We start from the raw sequence: 21,892 nt of genomic DNA on the forward strand, positions 1-21,892 counted from the left end.
AATTGTTTGAAAAATTATTCCCTATTATCAAAAAATTATTCCCTAGTATCACATAAAATTATCACATAAAGCTACTCTAAAAAAGGGAGTGTACAGTCTCCTCAAGGTTTTAATAGAGTCAACAGAAGAAACAAATCATCTTACTTCTCACCGAAGCATGGATTACAGAAGTCGCTTATCTTACAACATAGTTTTATAAAGGCCCACAATTACACGAGATAAATGATAACATCTACATAGTTTACGCACATTACATTTACAATGTAATAGGGCAGGAAGAGATATGGTAAAACATTTAAATGTGTTACATTACTTCAATTATTTACAGATCACTAAATAGAAGGTACTATTTACTTCTGAATCCTAGTAACCATATAAAAATTATTCCTCTTTTCAACTACATTTTTCAAAACATCTATCACGTAAGTAAAATTGTTGTAACTATTTTCTTGATTTTTCTCTACTATAAACCATAATGGCACACTTGAAGCAGAAAAAAGAAAAGTAAGCATCATTCAGTCCATCCTTAAGGAATCCAGATCCTTCAATTTATGAAGAAGGACAATACTTTCTAATGTTTCCTAACTAGTTTTACTTATATCTAGTAGGAATCTTTGTGCCTCAAAAAGTAGACCCCCCTTGACCTGAAATGTGGTCAACCCTAAAGCCTGTAGGAGTTCAACTAGGTTTAAGCTTTACACAGCATTGACAGTGAAACGTAAGTACAACCTAAATTCTACTGCATTAAAATAAGAAAAGGTATCATACTCATGGCTTTAATATAATGTTCCTAGTCTAGAGCACAAGTGTTTCTGGTATAAGCAGTACCTGCCAATAAATAATCTAGACATGATTTAAAGAACACTTTTATTATTACAATATGCCTTGTAACTTACTTTAAAATTAAAAGAATAACTATTTTAAATGTTTCTTAGAAACTGAATGTTGCTAGACTGGTTCAGTTAAACCCATTCTAGTCAAAGACTGCTTTGCTGCTTTATAGAGTACCCCACCGTAGTAAAGATTTTTGGAAATTCATAAGAAAAAGCTTCACAAATAATATTTCCAATAACATTTTTATATCATTTGTTCAGGACATTCTGATTGATAAGCAGTTAAAAGTAAAAGAAGAAAAAAAAATGCTCACTGCTAAAGACAGAAAATCTTACTCTATTATAATGAAATGATAAAGGTTTTCCTGAGATTTTCCTAATGTCTGCCAGTGATGCTGAGATAATTTTTAGAACCATTAACACCTTTCAACATTTAAGGTGATTCTAAATAGCAAAGTTCAAGTAGCGCCACATGCCTAAGGAATAGGAAATTAGAATATCCAGAATCTTACAGTCATCTAATTATTTGGCCAAGTGATGAAGCAATTTACCTGCTACCCCCACCACCACCACTGTGACTGTCCATGCCATATGACTGGTTTAGGTAGGAGTCCATGGATCTTTGACCCCCACAGGATCCATGGCCATAGTCACGATCCATCCCTACAAAGAGTTTAAAAAGAAAAAAATTAAATGACGCTCACCTTTACTGGCACTCAAAAGAAGTATTTTTAGATAAATATCCTTGAATGTCAGACCTCCATAAGATCCGGGGCCATAATCACGATCCATTCCTAAAAGAGTCAATAGCAAAAGGTCAGTAAGACACCATTCTCTTCAGGAATCTTTGCATAAAACACAAGATATTCATATCAATCATCTGAGATGATAATTCATCATTAACATTTAAGCTAAAGTCACAACAGACACTGAAGGAAAAAACACACAGATTATAATCTACTGAAAAATCAGATTTGCTAATGAAACCTAATTTTTCAAAGAAAAACATTATCAACTAAAAAGTTCTATATTAAAATTATCTTCAATATAGCCAATGTTTATTTGACTAGGGTACTACCATCAGGCCCTGTGTTAGGTGCTACATGGTACATAATTAATAATTCCTATTCTTAAGAAAAGTCAGTATTTAATAACATCAAAAGGAAAAATTTTTGTTACAAGTATAGTCTTCTACATCTAACTCCTCTCAAAATGTCTAAAAACTCAGAAGCAGCCACATTTTAAATTAGCCCAATTGAAATTAGTTCATACAGTAACTGAAATAGGTATCTTTAAAAAGTAAAATCAGAGTAGGGCCAATCTGTGGTACTGTGCCTATAAATATTTAAATCCTCAAATACTTTGAATAAAGGGAATGAATGTGAATTCTAGCAATACAGACACTAAAAAAATTATGATACAATCGAGGCACTTAAGTATATTTTATTACACTGTAATTCCACTTACATCCCAACCTCTGACATGAAAAACAAATACAACAAAAGAGGTAATAAAATGAATTTACTATGATTATAAAATTGAAAAAATTTAAAAACCATTCAGAATGTGTTTCCTATAAAGTCCTTTAAGATCCTTCATTTATCACCCTCTCCAAGTTTTATGCACTAATAAATGTAAGAATATACATGGAGCAAATACATTAATTTTTATTTTTTAAAAACGCTAAATTTTAATTATAATCATATAAATATGATTTCAGGTCCTAATAACAAAATCTTGCAACTTTAAACCTGAAAGCAACCTAAATGATCAAATTTAATCATTTCATTTTATAGATTATGGAACTAAAAAGTCCAAAGAGATGAAATGATTTTCCTAAAGTCTCATAAATAACCACCCCTCTAGTTTCGTGCTGTCGCTTCTACATGAAACACTCTCTTCTACCACCCCAAATATCAGCTTGTTGAAATTTTCTAATCTTTTAAAGTCCATTTCAAATACTAATCCTTTCAAGAACATTTTTACTGATGTTGTCTCAGTTGATTATCATCTTTCTTTTGAATGTCTACAAAACTCTGTAGCTCTTACATGGTATTTATGATACTCTGCCTTATACAGTATTCTGCTATTTGTGGCCTCATTTTTTTTTTTTTTTTTGGCTGCGCCACACAGCATATGGAGATCTTAGTTCCCCAACCAGGGATGGAACCTGTGTCCCCTGGAAGCGTGAAGTCTTAACAACTGGACTGCCAGGGAAGTCCTGTGGCCGCATTTTAAATGTACACTAGACTTGTGGTCAGGGTCTGATTTTTCACAAATTTTTTATGCACCCTAGGACAGCAGTTTTCAATAGCCTGTTGATTACTGAGAGTTGCCAGGACCCCTTCAGAGGGTCCACAAGGTCAAACTATTTTTATAAATAGTACTAAGATATTATCTGCCTTTTTTCACAGTGTTGAAAATTTTTTTGCACTGAAGATGCAAAAGCACTGGTGGATAAAACTGTTGGTGCTATAGCACAAATCAAGGCAGTGACACCAGACCACACTAGTAGTTGTACTGCACACTTGCAGTAAAAAATAATAAAAATGCCATCATTGCTTAAAGAATGTCCTTGATGAAGCAGTAGGAGTTATTAATTTTATTAAATCATGACCTTTGAGTACACTCTCTTTATGATATTCTGCGCAGTAAAATGGAAAGTATATGTAAAGCAATTTTGCTGCATATCAGTGCATAAAGTTCCATTAAGTGCCATAGTTCTCTCCAGGAAAAGCCACTGAATTAGCCACTTTTTACAAGGAATACTATTTTTACTAAAAGGAAAGACTGACATTCAAAAACTATGGCTTTCAGACTTGAGCATCTGGCAGACACTTTCTCAAAAATGAAGTGAAACTCACTTCAAAGAAAATAGGTAACAATATTTGTTGCCAAAGATGAAATTCAAGCTCTCACATGAAAATCAGAATTTTATAAAACTTGAGCTTGACAGCTTCCCAATACTTAAAGGTTTTTCTGATAAAGTTGATACTAGTATTACTGAATATGACTTTTTACACTGTACAATAAAATCTGTCAATATCTGGAAAATCTGAATAACTCAATAAACCAGTACTTTTCAAATAACTAATGCCTGATATTACAGGATCATAAATCGTAAAAAGATCCATTCAAAGTGCAAGGCATACAAATGCATTTTAATATAACAAAAAGTTTATCAATATACAGAAAGTACTGAGATATTTTACATTGTTTTTTGTTCATACTAAGACTTCAAGTCAAGTTCATACTAAGACTAAGACAGCATACCTCAATACAGACTCTCCACACTGCAAGCGCTCAATAGTCATACGTGGTTAGTGTCTACCATATCAGATAACACAGTTCTAAACTGATAAAATAGTTATCTGTCTTTAAAGTTGGTAATTATACAATATAATTTGCTCATATCTCATATAGGGGACAATTTCAACATTAAAATAAAGTTTTCAAAATAAAAAGCTTTCCTCTAAAGGCCTCATATTAAAATGTAATTTTAGAGTTAGGTTCAGTTAGGTACACAAAACAAAAAAACTTGTATTTTGTTATTTCTGCTCATTTCTATTTTGAGTCAGCAGAGGCTGCCTTTGGATACTAAATCTTTCAGTTTTTTGATTCTGTGTGTTTTTATTTCACTACAGTCATAAATTACTAACATTTATTGCACACTCACCTTGTGCCAGGCACTGTGCAGTACACAAAAATTAATAGAGCTACCCTTATACAGCAATGACTTGGGCTTACTGTTCATACTACTGTTACTATTCAGTTAATTAAAAAGGAAAAGAGGAAAAGTCTTTATACGTATTGCATATAATCAGTGTGATTATAGGGATATAGATTCTATAAGATGACCATTTATATATAAACGATATTCTTCCAGGTTACCAAAGGAATTTAAAAATCACTTTAAAAATAAAGTTGTAAGACTAAAACATACCTTTACTATTAATATTAAATAAGAACAAGGATATACTGTACAACACAGGGAATACAGCCAGTATTTTACAATACCTATAAATGGAATATAACCTTTAAAAATTGTGAATCACTATGTTATACACCTGAAACATATAGTATTCCATCAACTATTTCTGAATAAAAAAATATATTAAATGAAAGTAACTCACTCAAAAATTAAACGGACATATTTTAAATCAAATCTGTTCTATTGCTTTGATTATCATATAAATGATAAGCTCAACAAATGTTAAAACTCATGTATAATTAAATCAAAAGATAAGAGCTGTGGAGTAGTATGGAAAAACAACTGACTTATGATCAGAATAACTAACAAGTTGTATGACACTAAGTCATGAATGAGACCACTTTTTACCACCTCCACACTACTAGCATCATGATGCAGGCCACCAGCATCTCTCACCTACATTATTGCAACAGCCTCCCAACTGGTTTTCCTGCTTCCACTTTTGCTCCCTTTCTGTTTATTGTGAAGAAAATAGCTAGAAGAATTCTGTTAAAATGTAAGTCAAATTGTTCAATGCTCAGTACTTTCCAATGGCTTCCCATCTTACTCCAAGTAAAAGCTAAAGCCTTAAGATAATCTATAAGGCCCTACACCAGTGGCCCTTACTCACGGGCAATTTTGCCCCCCAGAGGACATTTAGTAATGTCTGAAAACATTTTTGGCTGTCACCAAAATGGGTAGTGGGTGCTACCTGCATCAAATGACACAGGCCAAGGATGCTGCTAAAACATTCCACAATGCACAGCACATTCCCCCAACAACGAAAAATTATCTAGTCCAAAATGCCAACAGTGCCAAAGTTGAGAAATCCTGCCCATTACCTCTTAACTTTATCTACCCCATTGCCTCTTAATTTCATCATCTATGGTCTCCCCTTACTCCACTCTAGCTATACTAGGTCCCTTGCTGTTCCTAGACTACAACAGGCATATATCCATTTTTGCACCTGCTATTCCCTCTGCATGGAATGCTCTTCTTCTGTATCTGTGTTGCTCACACCCTCAACTCTTTCAGGTCTTCACTTTCTATTGCTTCCTAGATATAAGCAAATTGTCTTTGACTTTCAATGCCTTCTGGCTACACCTCACTATTCTAACCTTGTTTTAAGATTACTCAGCAAAAATCATCTGCTGTAGTCAAGCTCATCTTCTTAAGTCTCTCTGAAGCACAGTGTACTCAGCCTTACCTTTGTTCCTGCTTTCCCTCTACCCAAAATGCTTTCCCTTTTTTTGTCTGCTATTTATATAAAAAGAATTATTTTAAAGCAAGAAGGAAATATGAAGACACTGGAAATACAACTTCCTTCCAAGAAATTTGTAGCTTGACATGTTTTCCAGTGTCTTCTACTTCATTTCAGTCGCTGGAAAATACAACACTAACAATCAATGCATTGTTGGCTTCAACTGGTAACTACTACACACCTTTTATTTCCTAAAGTCTACAGCATTCTTCCCCTAGATAGCTTCATGGCTTGCATCCTCACCTCCCTCAAATCTATGCTCAAAAGTTACCCTTTTAGTGAGGCTTTCCCTAGCTTATCTCTTTAAAATTGTAACACATGCGCGCACGCGCGCACACACACACACACACACACACACACACACACCCTGCCCCGTGTTATTATTCTCCTAGCAATTGCAATAGTACAATATATATTACTTCTTGTTTACTGTCTATTTCACCCCACTAGACTGTACACTTCACAAAGGCAGGAATATTTGTCCATTTTGTTCACTGCTATATTGATAGCTCCAAGAACAATATCTGATACATAGCACTCAATAAGTATCTGTTGAAGTCAAATTACATCCCTGAAATTAAGTTCCTCATTTATAAAATGTAGATAACTCAGACCTCAAAGTGGTGTCAAGCAGTGGTGTTTACCTAAAGGTGCATTCCAAAATCATTCAAAGTAGTTCTTTAAAACCTACATAGTTGGGACCATTTACCCTAAAAATTAAGATTCAAGGGGACTAGAGTATGACCTAAACAGATACACTTTGAGACAGCTCCACAGGGAAGTCTAACAATCACCCTTAAATGAGAACCACTGTTGGAACTAAAATTAAGAGAAAAATAAGTCATAACATTAGTAAAAAACTAATTTGGAAAGATATATGCACCCCCATTTTCACTGCAGTATTATTTACAATAGCTAAGATATGGAATAACCCAAGTGCCCATCTATAGATTAATGGATAAGATAATGTGATGTGATATATATGTATGTATATACATGAAATATTACTTAGCCATGAAAAAGAATGGAATCTTGCCATTTGCAACATGGATAGACCTTGAGGGCATATGCTAAGTGAAATAAATCAGACAAAGAAAGATAAATATTGTATGATTTCACTTATATGTAGAATCTAAAAAAACCAAATCAAATCAAAACAAAACAAACAAAAAAGCCAAGCTTGTGGATATAACAGATTGGTGGTTGCCAGGGAAGGGGGGTAGGTATAGGAGTGGGTGAAATGGGTGAAGGGAGTCAGAAGGTACAAACTTCCAGTTATAAAATAAACAAGTCATGGGGATGTAATGTATAGCACAGTGACTATAGTTAGTAATAGTGTATTGCATATTTGACAGTTGCTAAGAAAGTAAATCTTAAAAGTTCTCATTACAGGAAAACTATGTATGGTGATAGATGGTAACTAGACTTATTGTGATCATTTCACAATGTATACAAATATGGGATCATGATGTTGTACACCTGAAATATAATGTTATATGTCAATTACACTTCAATTAAAAATAAAGTGCATGTTTTAAAAAGAAGGTTATAACAGTAGTAACAGAAATTTCTGAAACTCTTTTTGCAACACTGTACATTAAGAAAATAAACTTCTGGCCCTCTATGATTCTGCATCTCAAAGCCCTATATTTAGGCATTAAATTCAACTCTCTCTTACATCCTACTGGAGATCATGGCCTTCTATTATTCCAAACCTCTTTGCTGAAAGTACTAGTCCTACTGACTCCAGTTTAAAATTCTGGATTCATTTTTATTCATCCTTCTCAATTTTCTACTCACTACTAGGCAGCCTGAAAGTTCTGCTAATTTTCTCAAGAAATAGATTAATATTTTTTAAATTACTATCATCACCTCCCAAGTTCAAGGTCTAAAATCCTTACAACTGAATTTACGAAACAGCCTTCTTGATAATTTTCCAGTTTTCAATCTAACCTACATGTGGATGCAAATTAAACTTCTTCTGGTAATTTTATTATATCACTCTGCTGCTCGAAAATATATTTTTCAGCACTCAATATACACTGACTACTTCCTATATGTTTAACCTTTTTAGTCAACATCAAATTCAAAGTTTCTCTAAATTCTTAGAGACGATAAATAGAAATTAACTGAATGCTAATTATTCCCATAAAATGACATGGTCTTCTTTACGTAGTAGTACATTTACTTCAGTTTTATTTAGTGAATATATTACATCCTGTACAACAGTTGAATTTTACATTTCTCTGGCAATTAGGATATTTAATTCCACTCCCTGGTGTCATTCATATAATGCTTTTTAACCTCTTTGAATTGTTCCATGTTCTTTTTGTGTTATTATCCTGACTGGTAAAGCCTTAACTCTAATAACTATCAAAACACCACCCCAATTGTATGCTGCATACCTCTTATGATTTTACCTAGCTCTGTAGTCACAACTCTTATGTCAATAAACAATCAGGCTTCTTTATGTGCTCCTCTAGACAGTTCTTTATATACTAACACATTTGGACACATTAAAGCAAATGACCTCAAAAACAAGGTCAAAATGTTACAAAAGAAGCAGTATAAAACAAAGCCAATAATCCACTTAATCTACTTTACTCAATACCAAAACCTCTAATTCAACAAAAATAACTCAGCTAGCTGCTTGTTAAGTCCTCACTCAGTTGCAGTCAGGGCCTTTTGGAATAAATTAAAGGATTCATAATTCAAATAAAACAGAGTCAAATTAATCTCAATAGCCCTAAGTTTTTCTGATCCCAAATTATCTAACTCAAATAATATATATATTATAACAACATTAACGCTGATACATGAAGAGACCAAACAATGCCTGAAACAAGGCACAATTCCCTTTTTACACTGGTACTTTATATGGATGAAGAGAAAAACTGAAATGCATTCCCTTAACTTATTTCAGAGCAAATGAAAGAGGATACTCACCATTAAAGCTCTGATAAGTATTTCTGCAAGCAGAGTGAGTGTAATCTATGAAGACACATTTAACAGAAAGGAATTAGTTCAATATTAGCAAAAATCTGAAATTATATACCCATCTACTAAAAACAAACACAATTTTTAAAATGCCATTAATGCAATTATCTGCAAAATAGGGTGTAAATAATTATAAATATTTCATATGGGAAAATACATATCCCTTTCTTTTCACTATCTCCCCAAATGGCAAGTTTATCATCCAAATAAATCATGGTAATGTAAAAATTAGTTTATAAAACCTGATATATAATAACATCCAAAAAAGGGGATCCAGTACTGATTTATATGGAGTAACAAAAAGGAAGGCAAATATGTATCAAATAATGCAAAAAGCAGGGACATCTGAGAATTGATTCTATGTAATATATAATTTTTTCCAAGTTAATATTTCTTTTAGCACTTAATTTGCTCTCTAAAGATTTCAAGATCTTATCTGAGAAATGTATATACATATATGTATATATGTGTGGTGCTACATCTACCCAGGATGTGGCATCACCACCAAAAAATCATATTGATAATTTCTCTGTCAAAACGAATCCGGCAATTGTTAAATCCTTTAGTTAATTTTACTAATAAATACTGAAAGAAAAGAATTTAACAGAGTGGTCATTTGGATACAACAGAATCCAACTACACTACACAGGATTAGTCAAAGTCCAACTAAAACAAAAAAAACACCAGTGTGCTACTGTTAATATCTAAACTTCCTGTTTCAAAGTAACTTAAAACTATCCACAAAAAGGTTATTCCAATCCCCTTTCATATACTTAGATTTGATATCTTTAACTCTTTGTGGCATGAAATCAAATCAAAGATCAAAAGATCATTTAGTCGGACTCACAGCACATTCAAAGATAATTCTGGGGGTTGGGTTAGAGGCTTAGAACTAGGTAGTGAACTGATTTTATTTAGAAATGCCTGGTTACTCAGGACTAAATTCAGTTTATTCACACCCCTTCTCATGTCTCCCTAAAGCTGTCATTACGTACTCATTTTACCTTGACACCCGTTCCTATGAAGTTGGCCAAGATTTGAAGACAAGTTGAAAACCAAATTAATTTTACTTCGTGAGCCTATGAAAATGCTTTAAAGCACTGGCCTGAGAGACGACTGAAAGGTACTGCTAAAATACGGTTTATTTAAACAGCAAGTCCAACACAGGCGGTTGTGCACAGGTCTGAATTTGAAGGGCATGTGATGCTGTGCCAGAATTCTGACTAACTTAAGTCCCATCCATACACCGTCCAGAGAAAAATGCTTTGGTTCACAGACATATTTCAAATTAGGGATTAAGGCCCAGGCAATGTTTGTTGGTGGATAAATATCCCAGTTTGCTAACCAGAAATACCTTACTTTCCATTCTGGAGAGAGATCTACTTATACTTATCACTTACAGATGCCCTTTAAACTCATCTTAAACTAAGACAACCAGGCACACGACCGTGAACAAGCCTCTGAAAATCCTATCTGGTGAGAAGTAACCTGGGTTTGGGCATTGACTAAAAGGACGATCTGGGTCGCTGCCCACGTCGCGAGTGCGAGCCGCGGCAAAGAAGGCCCGCTTGCCGCTTAGCCCGAGACCGGGAAGTTGGAAGCGTCCGGGCAATTTCCACGCAGCGGGGCGGGGACCAGTCTGGGGCCGAGTCCGGAGGCCGCGGCGCTTTAGGCGCGTCCTTACCCACACCGAGGCCGGCGCGGAACTCCAGGGTCGCGGGCCACAGCGGGCGCCGGGCCGGGGGATCGGGCGCGCGGGTCCCCACAGAGGCCGACTCCGGGCACCGGGCCCGCGGCGGGCGGGCGGCCTCCGGGCCCGCAGAACAAAGCCCACACGGCCATCTTGAGACGGTAAACAGACCCCCGGGGCAGGCCACCCCGCCTCCCGCCGCCGCGGCGACCAGCCAGAGGCCGCGCTTACCGTCCTCGAAGTCCATGGCGGAGGCTCGGAGCCGACGGCCTCGGCGGCGCTGGGCTGAGCTGTGGCGGAAGGAGAGCGCCCGTGACCCGCCGTTACACACAGCCAGTAAACGCGACCAAGAGCGGCGCTACCGGCCCGGGAGCCGCAGGCCACAGCGAGGCTGGGAGGCGGGGCCGGCCGGCGCTGCCGGCCGTCGCAGCGCGGCCTGCGATTGGCTGGCGCGGGCTGGTGGGCGGGCCCTGGAGTGGGGGCGGGAAGCAGGTCTGCTGTCACGCTCCCAGGTGCTGACCCTTTAGGAGCGGACGAGGGGTAAGGAAGGTGGAAAAAAAAGGAGCCACACAGACTGCCCGGGGTCGTGGGAAAGAGAGCTGGGTGTTCTGGAAGGTCTGGCTGCGGCCCGCCATGTTTGATTCTGGCAAGAGCGAAAGGATCTGGTTGGAATACCTTCCTCCAGCCCGAACTAATGTATTATACCACGTGCCGACATTTTGCTTTTTATTGGCTGGTGATGACTGATCGGAAAATGTTAAAATCCTTATGGAGTTTCTGTCGTGGAGACGCAGAAGTCCAGGACGTTTTTAGAACTCTGTGAGCAGAGGAGAACAGATTGCTAAATAGGAAACAATTATGAGTATGATCCAAGACAGGCCATGATCAAGTTCTGAGTTTCAAGGTGCAAAATAAAAGTAAAAGTTAACAGACAGGGAAGATTTGTGGCAGTAGTCATCCAGAACTGGAAGAACAACAACGGGCAAACACACATACTTATTAACATTGTATTATTGTCACTTTGGAAATAGAGTTGCGGACAGTGGGCAAAGTCATTCACCCACAAGGCAATGTGGAAAAAGACAACTGTTAGGTCATTCTAACCCTGGAGCAGCTTGAACTCCAGGTTAGAAAACATTTTTTTAATAGCGCAAATGGTGTTAACAATGAGTTGATCACAGGATAGGAAATCATGAATCAAGCCCTTTGCCCTTCTTTGGGGTCCAAGCAATTGTGGGAACCAAGTTCCGAGAAAGCAGCCCCTAGAAACAGGACTTAAGGAAAAACTCACAGGTATACTATGTTGCATTACTGTAGCCCCAAATCTGGGCAGGGCACTGTTTCTTCCTCATCACTTTCCTTCTCCACCCTGATTGATTCACCCAGTTCTCCACCCTTTTATTGTTTTCTTCTTTTTTTTTTTCCTCCTATACATGTTTTCTATTCACCGGAGTAGAACATGTTGAAAACTGAACTCATGATTTCCTTCCTCAAACCTGTTCATCCTCCTTTATTCTTTCATCTGTGTTAGTGGCGTCATGAGCAACCACCCACTACTAATCCCAGCCAGAAGCCAGCAACTCATCCAGGCTACTCTCCTTCTCCCATCCTCAATCCGTACTGAAGTCTCTCATCTGCTTACTACCTCCTAAAATGTCTTAAATTTGCCCCCTGCTCTCCAGCTCACTGCACTACCTGAGTTAGACTCTCATTATCTCTCTCCCAAACTATTGCCATAGCTTCCTAAGTAATTTCTCTGCCTTTCCACCTTGACCTTCTCAGGCTCCTCAGGGCCACGGTGATCTAAAGGCAAATCTGAACATATCATGCGTCTCTATCATGGATTAGGTGAAGGCAAAGCTCCTTAACATAGAGCACATCCAGCAGGATCTAGCCACTGCCAGACCTGCCATCTTCCTACATTTCTCCCTCCTCCACTCTCCCCTACTCTTTCCGTTTTGATTGGCAATTTTAAGCTACTTGCAGTTCCCGAAACACCCCAATGCTTTTTTTTTTTTTTTCGGTACGCGGGCCTCTCTGTTGTGACCTCTCCCGTTGCGGAGCACAGGCTCCAGACGCAGGCTCAGCGGCCATGGCTCACAGGCCCAGCCGCTCCGCGGCACGTGGGATCTTCCCAGACCGGGGCACGAACCCGTGTCCCCTGCATCGGCAGGCGGACTCTCAACCACTGCGCCACCAGGGAAGCCCCCAATGCTTTTCATGTCACTGAACTTTTGCTTAGGTTTTTCTCTCTGTTTGGAACACTCCCTAGTTAACCCTTCTCATCCTCAAAACACAGTTCAGAATTTATTTCCTTTAAAAAAAACGCTCCCACATCCCACCCCCACCCCCTAGACCAGTACTTCTCAAATATTAATGAGCATATGATTCACATTCAGTCAGTCTGTGTTGGAGTCGGAGAGTCTGCATTTCTCACAAGTTTCCAAGAGATGTTGCTGCTGGCAGTCGAACTAGACTTGGAATAGCAAGGCCCTGGGCCCTGGGCTCTATTAAAAGCCCCTCCTCTGAGTTCCCTGGACCAACCTCTGCTCCAGCACTATCTTCCTTGCATCAGATACTGTTTGGCTTTATGTCTCTCCACGTTAAAAGTCTTTTGAGATTAGACCTAAGTCTTCTTTGTATCCTAAGTGCCAAGCACATAAGTTTAACAATTAAAACTGAGCTCTCCCTGAGGTTTTCAACTTTTTTTCTTGTTATCAAGGCAAAGGAATGATTTTGTAATCTGAGGTCTTCAGGTCTTGGCATAAGTGAAAGGAAATAAACATTGGGTCACTATTTATATTTGTGTATCATGTGCACACACGCATATGTACGTGCTCACGCACACACGCATATGTACGTGCTCACACACACACACACACACACACACATACACACACACACCCCCACCTTACTCCCCTGAAAGAGAAAACTGCCAGACAAGGAACTCCTAACTCCAGAAGAAACCTGACCTCAGCACAAACGCCTGGAGAGCCAGAATACATGTGTCTCTTCCCTCCTTCCTTCCTCCTTCCCAAATAGGAAGTGTTCTTGAAGAGGCAGATGGCAGTGCCTGAGACACCCCATAATACTTGAGAGACTATCACATCATCCCCTAATTCACTTATGGAACAAATATTGGATAAGCACCAACTATGTGCCAAACATCCTTTTCTTCATTGTTGTCTCTTTCCTTCCTCCCAGGGTCTGTACTTTGCTAGGCTCAGATTTTTACCCTGAGGGGCCAATGTTTTGTACAAAGTCTTATATCATTTCATCCTCCACATATTTCGCAAGAGGTAGAAGGTTGGTAAACGCCAGACTGGCAGAGTCCCTTGGAAAATAAAAGAGAACAGGGTGTGTAAGACAAATTAAAAAGAAAGTTACTCATCCAAGAACACATAATGAGTAATTGCTGGTTCCATATTTTTAAAAAAATTTTTTTGAGGTATAGTTGATGACAATATTATATAAACTGGTTTCATATTCAGGATAAATATTATATAGTCATGCTTGGGTCTATTGGTGTATGGATTCAACCTTGTAGACCCAGCATCATCATCAGGGTCCTCAGGTTAAAAAGGGGGCATGGGAAGGGGTTTGCTAACCTATCATTTGCATAATTGCACATAATGTGGTAAAAGAAACTGCATACCAAAAGAAGTGATCAAGAAGGCTTTAGAGATTCCTCACTTTGTTCTATGTTTTAGGCCTTCCTCAGATTAGAAAAACTCCATTAGTTTCATATGCATTTCCTCCCCCCAAAATGGAGGTAAAATTTAAAATGCAAAGTGCTTTCAAAACGTAATAATTGCTCTATGGTGCGCGAGCCGCGGGAAGTGGCTCGCTGGCCGGGACAGGTCGGGGTGCAGTGTGCCCTGCTCTCAGATCATCTTCATTGCCTGCCCCAGTGGAGCACCTCCTGCATTAATGTTCACAGCCACCTCTGAGGTCTCTGCTGTTTCCTCCTGACTTCACCAAACAACCATGTCATCGGAATCGAGCAAAAATCGAAAGCCCAAAGTGATCTGAAGTGATGGAGCTCAGCTGAAGGGAATCATAATCGTTCTGACACTGAACAGGAAGGTAAATACTACAGCGAGGAGGCTGAGGTGGACCTGTGGGACCCTGCAGAGACTATGAGCTGTACAAGTACACGTGCCAGGAGTTGCAGAGGCTCATGGCCGAGATCCAGGACCTGAGGAGCAGGGGAGACAAGGACGCGGCAGTTGAGATCGAAGATCGGAGGATCCAGAGCTGTGTGCATTTCATGACTCTAAAAAAGCTTAACCGGGGCCTTCCCTGGTGGCGCAGTGGTTGAGAGTCCACCTGCCGATGCAGGGGACACGGGTTCGTGCCCCGGTCCGGGAAGATCCCACATGCCGCGGAGCGGCTAGGCCCGTGAGCCATGGCCGCTGAGCCTGCACATCCGGAGCCTGTGCTCCGCAACGGGAGAGGCCACAACAGTGAGAGGTCCGCGTACCACAAAAAAAAAAAAAAAAAAAAAAAAGCTTAACCGATTAGCCCACATCAGGTTGAAGAAAGGAAGAGATCAGACTCATGAGGCCGAGCAGAAAGTGGACGCCTATCACCTGCAGCTCCAGAACCTGTTGTATGAGGTGATGCACCTGCAGAAGGAGATCACCAAATGTCTGGAGTTTAAGTCAAATCATGAAGAAATCGATCGGGTCAGCTTAGAGGAGGCTCCTCCAGATATCAGCAAGGCGGAAGTCACCATGGGAGACCCTCACCAGCAGACCCTTGCACGTCTGGACTGGGAGCTGGAGCAGCGGAAAAGCCTGGTGGAGAAGTACCGAGAGTGCCTGTCCAACAAGGAGAAGATCCTTAAGGAGACTGAAGTAAAGAAGGAGTACCTGAGTAGCCTCCAGCCTCGTCTCAACAGCTTCATGCAGGCTTCCCTACCGGTGCAGGAGTAACTTTATGCCCTTCGACCAAGCTCACAAGCAGTATGAGACAGCCCGACACCTACCTCCTCCCCTCTATGTCCAGGCCACTGTGTATGGGCAAGACAAGCGCAAGGAGATGCTGAAGAGGCACCCGCTGTCCGTCATGCTGGACCTGAGGTGCAAAGATGACAGTGAACTGCACCTGACTTTCTACTACCTCATGAACCTCAACATCATGACGGTAAAAGCCAAAGTGACAACCGCCACAGAACTGATCACCCCCATCAGTGCAGGTGACTTGCTGTCTCCTGACTCAGTCCTGAGCTGTTTGTATCCTGGGGATCATGGAAAGAAAACTCCAAATCCAGCCAATCAGTATCAGTTTGATAAAGTTGGCATCCTGACTTTGAGGGACTACATACTTGACTTAGGGCATCCCTATTTGTGGGTGCAGAAGCTGGGTGGCCTCCACTTCCCCAAAGAGCAGCCCCAGCACACTGTGATCGCTGACCACTCTCTGAGCGCCAGACACATGGAGACCACCATGAAACCGCTGAAGACCAGGGCGCAGTCCCGCCTGGCCCGCCACAAGTGGTTTGCCTCCCTGGAACACGGCATTGTGCCAGTTACCAGTGACTGCCAGTACCTCTTCCCTGCAAAGGTTGTCTCTCGCCTGGTGAAGTGGGTGACGATTGCCCATGAGGATTATACGGAGCTACATTTTACCAAAGACATCGTGGAGGCGGGACTGGCTGGGGACACCAATCTCTACTATATGGCACTTGTGGAAAGGGGCACGGCTAAGCTCCAGGCTGCCATGGTGCTGAACCCCGGCTACTCCTCCATCCCACCCATTTTCCAGCTCTGTCTGAACTGGAAAGGGGAGAAAACCAACAACAACGACGACAATATTCGGGCCGTGGAGAGTGAGGTCAATGTGTGCTACAAGGAGCTGTGCGGCCCCCGGCCCGGCCACCAGCTCTTGACGAACCAGCTGCAGCGTCTGTGTGTGCTGCTGGACGTCTACCTGGAGACGGAGAGCCACGATGACAGCGTGGAGGGGCCCAAGGAATTTCCCCAGGAGAAAATGTGTCTGCGGCTTTTCAGGGGCCCCAGCAGGATGAAGCCGTTTAAATATAACCACCCTCAAGGATTCTTCAGCCATCGCTGACCTCCCACTCGGCCTGTTGTTTCCCCCCAGACCCAACTGCTGTGCCTCTGCTTTCTGCTCTGGCGCACATGTGGCTCTTTTTTTTTTTTTTTTTACATCTTTATTGAAGTATAGTTGCTTTACAATGGTGTGTTAGTTTCTGCTTTATAACAAAATGAATGAGTTATACATATAAAAAAAAAGTAATAATTACCTCCCTTCCTTAGGTACATATTATATAAAGTTTACATTTCTAGAAAATGAGGTTTATTCCCTTATAGGGGCTCAATTAAACCTCTGAATTATTGCCACTCATTTTATCTATTAGTATGTTATAGTCCATCATAAATTTTAATTTCCTAAGTAAATTGAGAGCAAGCTGTCTGTGACATCTGTCAACCCCACTGATGGCCAGAATTGATTTGGTGGATCTGCCCTTCTGGAAAGGTGTCCTCTTTCTTCCTGGCTCTGCCACATGTGTCTGTCCCAAAGCTGCATGCTTCATTGAAGAGGATGATTTTCCTAGATAGAGGAGGACAAGGATCTATACGGAGTCAGGTTCTTCTGCTGGAATATCCAAGGCATGTTAAGTAGGTTATCCTGCCTGGGATAGATAATGAGCCACTTGAAGGTGGAGATTTCATCTTTATGTCTCCAGCCCCCTAGCACAATACCCCTGCCTGGCACATGGTAGACTCTAAAATGTTTGTGGAATAAATAAAAAGGAAACAGACCCACAGTCAGATCCAATATTAAGATAGATTCAATTCTACATTAAGGCTACACATATTAATAAAAATACAGACATGCAAAATTCAAACTTGCACACATACAATGTAACTCCCTTTAGAGTCCTTACTAAAACACAGTTTACAAACAGAAAAAAGGCACAATCCTGGGAAAGCCAGTAGAGGGCACCACATACCAAATATAGTCAAAATTCGGCTGCAGAAATTGAGCACATGTTCTAGATACTGCTGGTCTGAGTGTTCCAAATAGAAACAGGGTGGAGCATATTCCTGTGGGCTGGTGCTCTACAGGTACCTGAATTTCTATTCTGGTTTAATTGTGGATATAAATTTCCCTGTTTGCCTCATTTCACTAGGTTTCATTTTTAGAGATAACTTTTGAAGGCTGAATCAAAGGATGAAAAATCTTATTATAATGGTATATTTGAAAAGCAGGATATGAAATTGTGTATGGAATCTGACAAGAGCAATGTCAATAATTTTTTTAAAAGACAAAGTATGAAAATAAAATGGAAAGAAAAATCCCAAAACATGAACAGTGACTCTTTGTGTGATGACTTTTTATATGCACAGAGACATACCTATTTGTTCTCCTATAGTCTCCAAATTTCTTGAGCACTTCTATAATGTAAAATATATAGTTTATATAAAACAAGCTGTAATATTTATTAATAATTAGTGTTTATAAAAATTTCTCCTTAGCCAAATGTTATATTTCATTTTCATAGTAGATATAGTTACTGTTAGGGGTAGGGAAAGGAGCAGCTATTTTCCACTTAAGTAAGTGGTCCTCAAGCCTGTCTCTACTCTAGAATCATCTGGGCACTTTTAATAACTTCCAGTATCCAGGCCTCACTTTGGAGATTCTGATTTAATGATGAATCTAAAACTGTCACCAATGTTGATTTTCAAGACACCCATAAGAGATGTTGTTGGAATAAGTTCCCTTCTGTTTCAGTAACTTGTATTTCTCAAGGAGATGTTGACTCTAGAAAAAAAAACTTTATAGATTGAGTAACCACACATTAGCAGATCGATCCCTGTGTGTGAAATGGTATAACAGCTACACCCTGAATCAGGGCTGGTACAGATGCATATACATCTTTCAGCTCTAAAATCTGGCTTGGTTCCAATATTCCCTCTAACTACCCTGCATCCTTGGGAGGTAATTAGCTAATGACAGTAAAGGCTTTTAAACTGAAACATGTATAATGCTAAACACAGGAAACACACAATGGATTTCACTGACTGCCAATACTTCTCAACCAGAGACAGTTGCTGCATCTTTCAGCCAGGTTCTCTTTTGCAGCTGAAATCTTCTAATCTTTATTTCTACAAACAGAGTTCTCTTTTTTAAATGCCTTTCCTACAAATCGAAGACCTAAGAAGATTACCCCTTTATTCTCTCAGAAGTGAGGTTCCTGCCTCAACAAAACACCACATAGTAGTATGGTTTGGTGTGAATGATGTTTAGGCAAATGGGTTTGCTTGGATCACTGAAGTCAAAAGGGGTCATACTGGGTGGTCCAGTATCAGTCCTGACACCACCCTACACATCATCTTTGGCTTTAAAGCAAATGATTTGTGCACATGGTAATAAATCAAGTAGTATAAAAGAACTTCCAGGGAAAAGCTAGAGCCTTTCCTCTTTTCCTTGCTTAGTTAGCTCCAATCCCTTCTACAGAGGAAAACTGGTTTTATCTGGAGTGAGATCATTCAGTCTTTACTTCCAGTGCATTCTATATCTCTCTTCTTGGATTACCAACTTTAGTCAGTGTCAGTCAACTCACAGTATGAAAATCAGAATGTATCTCATACTACTCTTCTCTTCCCAATGTTTAACAGCAGTAATAGTGTTTTATTTCCTCCATTGGAACTAAACGTTTACATTTATTTTAAGTAAATTTATTTATTTTAGGCTGCGTTGGGTCTTCATTGCTGCACGTGGGCTTTCTCTAGTTGCGGCGAGCAGGGGCTACTCTTCATTGCAGCATGCGGGCTTCTCATTGCAGTGGCTTCTCTTGTTGCGGAGCACGGGCTCTAGGCGCGTGGGCTTCAGTAGTTGTGGCACGCGGGCTCAGTAGTTGTGGCTTGCAGGCTCTAGAGCACAGGCTCAGTAGTTGTGGCACATTGGCTTAGTTGCTCTGCTGCATGTGGGATCTTCCCGGACCAGAGATCGAACCCGTGTCCTCTGCATTGGCAGGTGGATTCTTAACCATTGCACCACCAGGGAAGTCCTAAACGTTTACATTTTTGAACAAGGACTCAAATTTCTATTTTTTATTAGTGTATCTATGGATTTCCTCTATAAAATGAAGGTATTGATCCCCCTTCCCGTTCCTCCACATTTCCTTTCCCTTTTTTTTTGTTAGCAATATTTAACCACTAACAAAATTGTTAATATTTACATTCAGTACTGCTATCATGAAAAATTCTTTCCTACTTTATCTATAGGTTGACTTTAGAAGTTAATAACCTATATACTTCCTTCCCAAGGGGACAGTATGAAAAGGTGGGAGCAAGGGGAAAATTTACACTGGAGAAACCTGGCAAACATTACCTCAACCAGGTTATCAAGGTCAGAAAGAGTGATTAGTCATGTTGATAGTATGTACCCTTGATTTGATGTGACAAAAACGGCACTTGACCTTTGTGGTCTTCACTACAAAACCCGTAACACCAGTCTAATCATAAGAAAAACACCACACAAATCCCAAATATGGGACATTGTATAAAATACCTGACTAGTACTCCTCAAACTCATTAAGGTCATCAAGAATAAGGAAAGTCTGACAAACTATTACAGCCAAGAGGAGCCTAAGGAGACATGATGACTAAATGTAACGTGGTATCCTGGATGGGGCCTTGGAACAGAAGAAGATATTAGATAAAAACTAAAGAAATCTGCATAAAGTATGGATTTTAGTTAATGATAATAGATCATTACTTGTTCATTAATTGTAACAAATGGATGATACTTACATTATAAGGTGTTAATAATAGGGGAACTCTGTAGTGTCTTTATAATTTTTCTATAAATCTAAAACTGTTCTAAAAAATAAAGTTTATTACAATATAATAAACAATGGAAGCAAGCCAATATACTGCATGTATTTTATTATGATCAATATAAGCATTGTTCAGTGTTATATGCTAGGATGACATTTTCCATGGACCCAATGTTATAAACCCCGGGTCTCTCAAATGTGGCTATTGCTAGCATCAAGGGCTAATGGATCGCTTTTTCTTACAGTCTATTAACTGCTTATATTCATGCCTAGTTGTAGTTTACTTCATATGTGGTCTGTGACTTTTGTTGTTCTGAATTTGTTTTTTCTCAAGATTCTGTCACTTTATCTTGTGTATTCTAGCCTGTGGCATTTTCTGCCAATTCAACCATTAATCCTCCCCTTTCACTTTTTATCCTTTAGAAATTAGTTGAAATCTCCTGTCCATGGGCTTCTACCCATTCCAATCACGTACTTTTGGGGGGATACTTGTTTACTTCTATTTCAATGGAGTCATGGGGGGAAGTAGGTTCCTATAGGCTTACTCTCCTGTCTTAAAAGGGAAACTTACTTTACCTTTCATACAGTTTCATCCGTCCTTACTAAGAGCATACTAGCTGAGTTCTGGCTCAAAGAAGTGAAAAGCATGTGGAGTATGGCCAATATGCAGTCCTTAAGGAGAAATAAGTAGTCTTCCTGCCACAAGATATTTCTAGAAGCATGTTACTATGATCAATCCAATCCTCTTGTATTTGTTTTTAAACAAACACATGACTGTAGGAAAATGAGTTATTTTAAAAGAAAGGTGCTTGTATCTTTTTTAGCAGACCCCTACAAAAAGCACATGCTGCCGTGCATTGTCTTAGATGAGGCAAAGAATTACAGAAGAGATTCATAGTTGTCAAGTCTTTTTTTTTTTTTAGTTGTCAAGTCTTGAAAGGTACTGGAGATCATCTAGCTCTAACCCAACCCCCTGACTTTTCAGATGAGGACAAGAAGGCCTAATGAAGTTTAGGTACTTATCCAAGGTCACTCAGCTAATAAAAAGAAGCAATAAGACTAAAAAATGAGTAAGTCTAATCCAAGGAGCTTTCTGACACACTCCTCACCCTGAGTCTTGAATAGTTATTTTCCAAGTGCTTCTCTACAATCTCCTCCCCTCCAACCACATCTTTTTCGGAACTCTAAACAGGGGCACAGAGAGAAGGACGGGATGTAGTGGGAGGAGAGGAGGATTACAGCTGGGAAGGGGTCTGTCCCTGCTTTTTTTCCAGAAATCTACCTGCCCTGGCTGGGATCAGTGAACAAAACTTACTAACTCTGGAGA

At 39.6% G+C, this 21,892-nt stretch overlaps 1 protein-coding gene and 1 pseudogene across 2 annotated transcripts; one reads left to right on the plus strand and one right to left on the minus strand.

Moving 5' to 3' along the window:
• Positions 1–1,380: 1,380 nt before the first annotated feature.
• Positions 1,381–11,115, minus strand: LOC309837865 (DBIRD complex subunit ZNF326-like; the record flags this gene model as incomplete). Its single annotated transcript, XM_082678761.1, has 4 exons — positions 10,983–11,115; positions 9,011–9,055; positions 1,592–1,627; positions 1,381–1,496 (listed from the first exon to the last, which is right to left on the minus strand). Exons 1-4 carry the CDS (start codon positions 10,996–10,998, stop codon positions 1,381–1,383), a joined length of 213 nt encoding a protein of 70 aa, XP_082534887.1. The 5' UTR covers positions 10,999–11,115.
• A 3,517-nt stretch (positions 11,116–14,632) lies between these two features.
• On the plus strand, positions 14,633–16,917 carry LOC309830554 (THO complex subunit 5 homolog; annotated as a pseudogene). The gene is made up of 2 exons: positions 14,633–15,064; positions 15,276–16,917. The product of its transcript is annotated as a THO complex subunit 5 homolog (transcript).
• The last annotated feature ends 4,975 nt before the right edge of the window (positions 16,918–21,892 follow it).

The sequence above is a fragment of the Grampus griseus genome (assembly GCF_964374135.1).
Source record: "Grampus griseus genome assembly, chromosome: 1".
In the NCBI taxonomy this organism is placed as follows: Eukaryota; Metazoa; Chordata; class Mammalia; order Artiodactyla; family Delphinidae; genus Grampus; species Grampus griseus.